Below are 9,595 nucleotides of genomic sequence, written 5' to 3' on the forward strand. Positions count from 1 at the left end.
ACGCTTACCCACACTGTTGGAAGAAGAGGATTCAATGCTGTCCCTTTCCTCAGGTTTCAGAGGGGGACAAACCAAAGAGTTAGAAAGATAGAGCGGTCGGGGCACTCTGTTTACCGCTCTGACTGTCCCTTTGATATGTAGATTGCTATTCTCAGGATTTCCTCCTCCGGACTTCCTCCCTCTCACTTCTCTTCCTGGCTTTGTTCCAGGCAACACCACTCTCCTCCTCCCTCCATCTTGGCAGCATGGATGCAGGCCTTGTCCTGCCATCCATGCCCATCCTTAGACTAGATAGGTGGTTAGGCTCTGTCTCTCCTCCTTTCAGAGTATGGAGTTCCTACAATAAAGAACTCTCATTTCTTTTCTAAATATAAAGCAAGTGTATGATTTAGTTTCAACCCTGCATACACACCAGCCAGCAGAACCAGCTCACAACCACTTAAAATCACGCTTCCTATGCCGAGCGATAGACTGTGCTAATGGCCCAAACATGGAATTCTTTAATTAGGTTTCTGGGGCCTACATAATGATTTATTTATCATACACACCCTTGTGAACCAGTCCCAGTTTGACTCGGGGCTCTCGCATGCCTGAAAATTAAGGTTTTTTTTAAAATGGTGGGAACTCTGTCCATGGAACTCATAATGTTGCATGTACTCCCCCCCCCCATCCCCAAGGAAGAAGAGGAACAAGGAGGAACAATTTTAATGCCATCTTTATTGGTTTATTGACTGTACCTGTTTGAAAGACAGACAATATTGACTGGAAAATATGATTTAAAAAGAGAGAGAGTTTAGCTTTCTCCTGCAGTTAAGTTTCAAATGGAGAGATTTCTCAAGTCAGCAGTATCTGGAAATCTGTTGTGGACTTCTCAGACATTTGCCATTAACATTGTACATTTGTCATTAACATTTCATGATCTTTCCCCCTCTAGATTCAATCAAAAATAATGGAGAACTCCAACTTCGCTGGTTATGTTCAATATGTTCAAAATGGGACATACCTCACAAAGGGAAACTCCCGTGGAGTTCCTTGAAGGAAGTGTGGAGTACAAATGTGATGGTGATGGAATGAAAGAAGAAACGCCACCCATATCACAAAAGTGTCGTAAGATCCCAGTACCTCTCATCCAAAAAACACACCTAGGTATCATTGGCTGTGAAATGTTCAACCACCGGAGGAACCAAGGAGCTCTTAATAGTATTTAGGAAAACTTAAAACATTTGTAATACTTTGGCAAAACACCCAAATCTGGAATGTTGTGATCTTTTTATTTTTCCTAGATCCAGATCATAAACAAATAATGGAGAACTGCAACTTCACTGGCTATGTCCGATATTTTTTCATCGTTGGCTTTCCCAATCTTCAAGACCACCAGGTCCCCCTCTTTTTTGTCTTCTTGGTATTTTACCTGCTAATCCTTGCTAGTAACTTGACTATCATCATGGCCGTTGTCCTAGATCCAAAGCTGCATAAGCCCATGTACTTTTTCCTGACCAACCTTTCTGTCTTAGACATTCTGCTCACAACAACCACCATCCCCAAAATGTTGGCTATGTTCCTAGCCGATTCGAGATTGATCTCTGCTCATGGCTGTTTCTTGCAGATGTATTTCTTCCACGGCCTGGCAGTAACCGAAACGTTCCTGCTTGTGGTCATGTCCTATGACCGCTATGAGGCTATCTGCCATCCTTTGCATTACACGGTCCGAATGACAAAGAGAGGAAATATCCAGCTGGCAGCCAGTGCCTGGGTGTCCGCGCTCTTGGTCCCCATCCCAGCGGTTGTCCAGTCCTCTCAGCTCGTGTTTAGTGGAACGCCCAAAGTTTACCATTGCTTTTGTGACCACTTGGCGGTAGTCCAAGCCGCTTGCCAAAACTCCTATGCCAATTTCCAGAATTTTCTGGGCTTTAGTATTGCTATGATTGTCTCCTTTGTCCCCCTTTTGCTCGTCTCCATCTCCTACACCTGCATCATTCTCTCCATCTTGAGGATCAGCTCCAAAGATGGGCGGAGTAAGGCCTTTTCCACCTGTTCCTCCCATCTGATTGTGGTCACCACCTATTATTCATCCATTGCTATGGCGTACCTTTCCTACAGAGCGGATATACCTCTCGATGTGCACATCATGAGTAATGTGGTGTTTGCTATTTTGACCCCTTTGGTCAATCCTCTAATTTACACCCTGAGAAATCAAGAAGTCAAAAGTGCTGTGAAAAAAATCGTTGTTCCCAAAATTCTTCATCATTACTAGCAAAGGATGGAATCCATTTAGGCGAACTGGCTGCGACATCGGTCCCCCCATTGATCGCCAGGGTTGATTCGGCTGATCTGGGTGGTTATGCGGGTGTCCCCTTCCTTCCTCACTGCTCCATGTGCATTCCTCCCGAAGCTGCACACTCGGTGGAAGAGGACGACCATCCCAGAGAGAAGGAGTGTACCGTTCTTCAGTCAAGGGTATATGATAGCTGTGCTCCCCTGCTAGAACCTCCAAACAAGCTCGAGGTCCATTTAGGCAAAGTAAAATCTTCAGCACAGACATTCTGTGGAATCAGGGCTTTCGGCAACTTTTTTTTTCTCAAAAAAAAAGCGCTGCTCACCAATAAATCTTAGCCCACAAATGAAGGTGGGGCAAGGCCATGGTACAGGCAGCCCTTTGGTACCCTTCCTGTCCCTCTGTCCACACTCAGTACACTCTAAAGTCAGAACAGCTACAGCAGTTCTGTAGGTTTCAATCAAATCCTGTGAGAGCCTAGTTGTTGGAAATGCTCACAAGTTGGTATAGAAGAACCATGGGATAGGGGGGATGTTTGCCTAGGCTGTGTCAGTCCCTGGCAGTTAGATCCCCAAATCCCTCACAGAAAGCACTCAGGTGCATTGGTTGAAGTAACTTTTATTAGAGATCTATACAGTCCAAGTGATCTGTACAAATGCATTGGCAGAAGTGACTATTCAAAAATGGACACTACTAATTATAGGGAACCTTCCTGCCCTTTGGGTCCGTTGACATTCTGGCTCGAAACCCGCAAAGAGTTACAAGAGAACTGATTAGTTTAAGCTAGACAGAGTACAGAATGAAATCATCACAGTCTCTGAGAAAAGAGACATTGCTCGCTGTCCGCAGCTTGCGTCCGAGGACTCTTGCTCCAGAAGTGAAAGGAAATATTTGCAATAGATAACAGGCAGCCTCCACTAGTTCAGCGCATTGTAAGTTAGCAGTTTACACACTCTCGGATGATTTATACAAAATTCAGAATACAACCTTAGCAAACAGTTATGATCAGCACAAGATACATAACACAATATTGGCAGGTACGCTGGAACGCATGACAGGCTGATGCTGCCATCATATGAAGCATGGCTGTTTCCACACGGCTTACTTTTTGTTGGGATACAGCATCTTTGCGCACAAAATCGCGCCAGGAAGACGCTGTTATTGTGCGATTTCGTACGAGATCACGCTGTCATCGCGTGATTTTGTTTGAGAACATGCTGTTATCATATGATTTCGTGCGAGAACACACTGTTATCGCGTGATTTTGTGTGAGAACACACTGTTATCACGTGATATCGTACGAGATCACACTGTTATCACACGATTTTGTACGAGAACACACTGTTATCACATGATTTCATACGAAAACACGCTATCATGTGATTTTGTACAAGATCATGCTATTATCACGTGATTTCGTGCGAGAACACGCTGTTATCATGTGATTTCGTACGAAAATACAGTTATCACATAATTTCATATGAGATCACATTGTTATCACGTGATTTCATGCGAGAACATGCTGTTATCGTGTGATTTCACGTGAGAACACGCTGCATCCAGGCAAAAAGTAAGCCGTGTAGAAACAGCCCATGTGCCATCATATGCTAGCTCAGAGTGTTACCCAATGAGGAGGGTCTCCTTGTGAGTTTGGAGAATTAGTGTGCAAGGAGAAGCAGCAAGAGGTGGATAACTTAGGGTTTTTTTGTGCTGATGTTTACAAGGGTCCCTTCCTTTTGAGAACCCTTTAAATAAGCAGGCAGATGTTCAATCAAAAAGGAGTTTTTGTTTGAAATACTAAAGATCAATTGCACATAAAACACACAGCGCACACACAGGGCTAACTAGGAAAACAGGGAAGAATGTTGGAGAAAGTTGCAGAGTTGGATTATATTTATCAGCTCCAGAAGACAGAGAGCATCCGAGGAAGAGCAGCTTCTGTGACCAAAGGAAGAGGCGCTTGGAATTGCAGTCCAAGAGTGCACGAGTGGGTTCAAAGCACACACACCGAATGAGGCAGTGGGCAGTCCAATTACATTGTGGAACATACTCTGGAGCATTACTGCACCTTCTGCCCCCAAACAATGACTTAATGGTCATCTCTGGGGGAGACAAAGAATTGGGAAACTGTCTCCGGGGTGGGACAATGAACTAGGAAGGTTTGATTCGGTCTTCCTGGGAGAAACTATAGGTGTAAAAAGATTATTTGATGACCCACGATGGCTGGATGGGTGAAGCTACAATAGGAGAGTGGGTAAAGGGTAGGATTGGAAGGGTGTGTGAATGGATTCATCCGAGTACTTCTTTTTAACCTCCATTGTTCTATGGTTTTACACACCTCCGGGCATGGGGCTGAGAGTTAATCTTATATCAGTCACCACTCACGTTCCAGTACTTTCCCATTTCCTGCCTAGCCAGGCAGCTTGTCTGTGTTTTAAACACATGAAGAGAGGGGCTTATGATATTCCATATTCATAACCCTTCTCAGGGCTTTTTTTCTGAGAAAAGAGGTGGTGGAACTCAGTGGGTTGCCCTCGTAGAAAATGGTCACATGGCTGGTGGCCCCGCCCCCTGATCTCCAGACAGAGGGGAGTTTAGATTGCCCTCCGCGCCGCTCCCCTCTGTCTGGAGATCACGGGGCGGGGCCACCAGCCATGTGACCATTTTCAAGAGGTTCCGGAACTCCGTTCCACCGCGTTCCCGCTGAAAAAAAGCCCTGACTCTTCTTAATATCAAGAAGGCAAGTGTGACTGCTAATGATAAGTGGTTTAGAATGAGCAAAATGAAGCATCCTGGGCTTTTTAGTTCTGAAATTGGAGGGGGGGGGCTGTCCTTCTTGTAATGCTCTGTGCCTGTCAAGTGTTCATTCCCAATCTTGCAGATATGGAACATTAAGTGACAAATTCTGCATAGATTCTTTTGCTTTTGGGGTTCTACAGTGAGCAAGTGCACGGGAAGTTGGAGGGCGAAACGTAAAATTAGATTCACTTGAGCGTCCCCAGTACATCGTATGACTCTCCTATGACTGATTCTGGGAGAAACTTATTTGTAGCCCCTTTGAGCCACCAGTCTTTTGGGAAACGTTTAAGTCCATCACTTATCTATAAAGAAAATAGTAACAATATAATGATGTATTTGCATATACCTGATAAATAAATCATATGTTGGGCCCAGAAACCTAATTAAAGGATTCCATGTTTGGGCCATTAGCAGAGTCTATCATTTAGCAGTGGGAGCATAATCATAGGTGGCTGTGAGCTGGTTCTCCTGGCTGGTGTGTGTGCAGGAGAGAAAATAACAAAGCATACACTGGTTTATACTTAGAAAGGAAATAAGAGTTCTTTATTGTAGGAACTCCATACTCTGATAGGAAAGGAGAAGAGACAGATCCTATCTACCTATCTAGTCTAAGGATGGACATGGATGCTAAGACAAGTTCTCCATCCATGGCTGCAAGATGGAGGGAGGAGAGTGAGGAGTGAGATGGTGCCTGGAACAAAGTTTGGAAGAGAAGTATGAGGAGGATGTCACGAGAAGGAAGTCCTGAGAATAGCAATCTACATATCAACGGATACTCAGAGCAGTAGACAGTGAACAGGATGCCCCCCGATCTCTCTGTGTTTCTGACTGTTTGGTTTGTCCCCCTCGGAAACCTGAGGAAAGGGACAGCGCTCACTCCTCTTCCAACGTACCTGTCAGGTCTTGCCAGGTACTTCCCCAAACAAGTCATTGCATCATTCCAGTGTATGAGATACAAGGTTCAAGCTAATGTAACATGGTCATTGACCAGAATGCCTAAAGGCGGGAGAATTAAGTTAATTATAGGTCAGTGTCCCCTCCCCTAATAGTAAGAGATGTCAGTTAGGAGTTTAGGCGTGCTTCGCCTGGGAAGAAGGGAGGGGGGAAGGAGAGGAGCACCGCTCTGTCTCTGAAGTATCTTCAAGGACACCTTCCCAGGCTTCAGCGGGAACTTGTAATCAAAATACCTTGCCTGAAAGATAACCAGGTAGCAGCAGCTCTACACATCTCTACTTCCCTCTGCACTCCCTCAGAGGCACTGATGCAAAACGGCCATGAAACACACAGAACATCTGACAATACCTTTCTTCAGTAAGGTTCTATGCATACTTACATAAGATGATGCCATAGAATAAAGTGGAACTTACTTCTGAGCCTGGCTGTTTTGTCCCTGTATGTAGCAATATAGTATCCCAGCACCTTTTGACCAGCCATCTACGCTGGGGTATTGGCACATTTTTTAACACAAAAAAGTACTATGTGAAATTATCAGCATCTCTGTAGTGCTTGTGGTCCTGAAGTGAAATTGGTTGCGTTAAAATGCCCCCATTATTTTCAAAAAGACTTGAATTCTGCTGACTATTTGAAACCAGGGCTCTCCGCAAGATGGTCCTATCTAAAATCTGTGGAACATTCTCTGTACAGTAGAAAAGAGCAAGAGTTCAGTAGCGCCTATAAGACTAACAAAATTCGTGATAGGGTATGAGCTTTCGTGAGTCACACAGCTCACTTCTTCAGATACCAGAGCTGTGGCTCACGAAAGCTCCTACCCTACCACAAATTTTGTTAGTCCTATAGGCGCTACTGGACTCTTGCTCTTTTCAGCTGCTACAGACAGACTAACATGGCTACCCATCTTGATCTATTCTCTGTACAGATTGATTTTTTTCAGCTTAGAACATCACTTTTATTTGTTTTCACAGGTATTATGTATATTCTTTTTTAAGAAATCCTTTTATTTTATTTATTTTTCTTTCAAAACATTTCTAGGGTTACCTTTCCACCCATATAGTGTCCCCCAATCAGCACACATCAAACATGTCAACATTAAAAACATTAAAAACAAATTATATATACAATCATTCAATAAAAACATATAAACAGACATACTGTTGTGTTTGTAATTTACTGTATTTCGTATATTTTGGCATTTATGATTGCTTCATAACATTGTGGAGCTTTGAAAAGGAGGGGTGGGATAAATGCAAAAAAGAAGTTGTTCATCTCTTCAGGGAATTGCATTCAATAACCATTTACTACACTTTTCTACCGTCTTTCTCCCATGGGACTCAAAGGAATGCCTAGCAGTTTTCTGGGCAACCTTTCTCACCCAGGCACTGAGTGAGAGAAAAATAGTTCTGAAGTTATGTTTCAAAGCACAATTGCAGACACTTGTGTGATGGACCCCTGCCTGATGTACATAAGATCTCCTTTTACACAACTCTTTCCACCCAACTTTTGTTAGCGTTTGTCCTCCTGTTTTTAATGGTTACTAGTTGACCGCTTTTAGTGTTGCCAGGTCTCAGCATTTGCCCTAAAGTTCCAAGGTCTCTAGGAAAAAGAACCAAATCTGACAAAGAGAAAACTCTGTTTTGCAAAAGAACTGTTTAATTGGAAGAAAATAAGCTGTACGGAAATAGTAGCACATCACGCCGTCCTCCTGACTGATTAAGGAGTTCAAGAATTAGTATTGCACCTTCTCAGTTTAGGAGCACTGTGTCTTTCTAGTACAAACCCTTTTTGCACCACTGTCATTTTGTGGACATGTGTGTAAATCAGAGCCAGATCGATGGGGGGCAGGGGGGTAGTCTGCCCCCGGTGCTGCCAAAGAGGGGGCACCAGGCGCAGCTGCCAGCCCCGGGAGAGCGCAGGCAGCAAGACAGGGGGCGTGCTTGCCGCATGCCCCTTGTCCTGGGGAAAGGCGAATGACGTGGGTGGCCTCCCAGCCACCCACACTGCCTTTTGCCTGCCTCAGGAAGCTGGCCGTTCGCCTTTCCCCAGGACAAGGGGCGCGCGGAAAGCCAGCTGTCCCTTGTCCTGTGGGGCAGGTGAATGGCGCGGGCAGCCTCCGAGCCACTTGTGCTGCCGCCGCCGCCAGCTCCACGGTGCGCCGGGACAGCCAGCTTGCCGTGGGGGTGGGGGGGCACCCCAGCGTGATGACGTCACGGGAGTGACATCATTACACAGCGTCAGGAGCACACGCGCTATGCGCGTGGGCAACTAGCCCAACTACAGTTGCCCTGGGCGCTAGCAACCATAGATCCGGCCCTGGTGTAAATTTCCACAATGTAATGTCAAGTCTTCACTGTTTTCTGCCAGTAATGTGGTGTCATCATCATATATCAAATTGCTAACGTTCCTCCCACCAATTTTCACTCCAGCTTCTTCTAGATCGAATCCATCTTTCCTTATGAAATACTCTGCATAGAGGTTGAACAGGTAGGGAGATAATATGATTCCTTGTCTTATACCTTTGCCCATTGGAAACCGTTCTGTTTCCCCAAATTATTTCCTGACAGTAGCCTCTTGTCCAGAGTTCAAGTTGTGCATCAAAACAATCAGATGTTGTGGCACCCCCATTTCTTTTAACACTCGCCATAGCTTTTCGTGATCCACACAGTCAAAAGTTTTGCTGTAATCTATAAAACACAGGCTGATTTTCTTCTGAAATTCCCTGGTATGTTCCATTAGCCATCGTAAATTTGCAATGTGGTGCCTCTTCCTTTTCTGAATCCAGCTTGAACATCTGGCATTTCTTGTTTCATATATGGCAAGAGCCTTTGCTGTAGAATTTTGAGTATTCTCTGGAAAAGTCAATAATTCTAGGAAAAGTGGAAGGTAGCAGGAAAAGAGGAAGACCTAAAATGAGATGGCTTGACTCAATAAAAGAAGCCACGTCCTCCAGTTTGCAAGATCTGAGCAAGTCTGTTAATGATAAGACATTTTGGAGATTTTTCCTACATAAGGTCACCCTAGGTCAGACATACCACACACACATGTCAAGTGCTCCCAAACATAGTCCTGTAGAATTTACAGTTCTTTAAATGTTATCTATCTGTCCCCCTCCACCAGTTTTTCTTTTGCATTTTGAAAATATTATTTACTGTGCTCCCCACTTTAAATCCTGCCTCACTTTTTATGTTTTTTGTTCTATTCCAGGGGGGGCGGGTGTTGCTGTGGAGGTGGACTAAGCCCTGGCAATCACAGTATGACATTCTTCTGAGCTGTCATGCTTCGTATTTTTCAGTGAAGTGGATAATAATCTGTTTTGCCCCCCCCAACCCATCCCCCCCCACAGGTCTACATCACGGATAACCTGATTTACTCATGAGGGAGAATTAGATGGGAACAGGATGGCTGCATATGGATGGCCAAAAATGAGGAAAAGAGGCCTCAACAACCAGGGTGGGGTGAGGGGAATTGCATACAAATTTGCATAATCTAATCTATACTAATTTATACTCATAGATGTAAATGTATAACGGCTGCAATTTAAACTGAAATCCAGCTCTGCCTGCAGTC

The 9,595-nt window shown here is 44.5% G+C and overlaps 1 protein-coding gene across 1 annotated transcript; it reads left to right on the forward strand.

Annotated features, from left to right (window-relative positions):
• Positions 1 to 1,303: 1,303 nt before the first annotated feature.
• Positions 1,304 to 2,254, forward strand: LOC129326354 (olfactory receptor 2AT4-like). The gene has a single exon (XM_054974509.1). It carries the CDS (start codon positions 1,304 to 1,306, stop codon positions 2,252 to 2,254), a length of 951 nt encoding a protein of 316 aa, XP_054830484.1.
• The last annotated feature ends 7,341 nt before the right edge of the window (positions 2,255 to 9,595 follow it).

This window comes from Eublepharis macularius, chromosome 3 (assembly GCF_028583425.1).
Source record: "Eublepharis macularius isolate TG4126 chromosome 3, MPM_Emac_v1.0, whole genome shotgun sequence".
Lineage (NCBI taxonomy): Eukaryota > Metazoa > Chordata > Lepidosauria > Squamata > Eublepharidae > Eublepharis > Eublepharis macularius.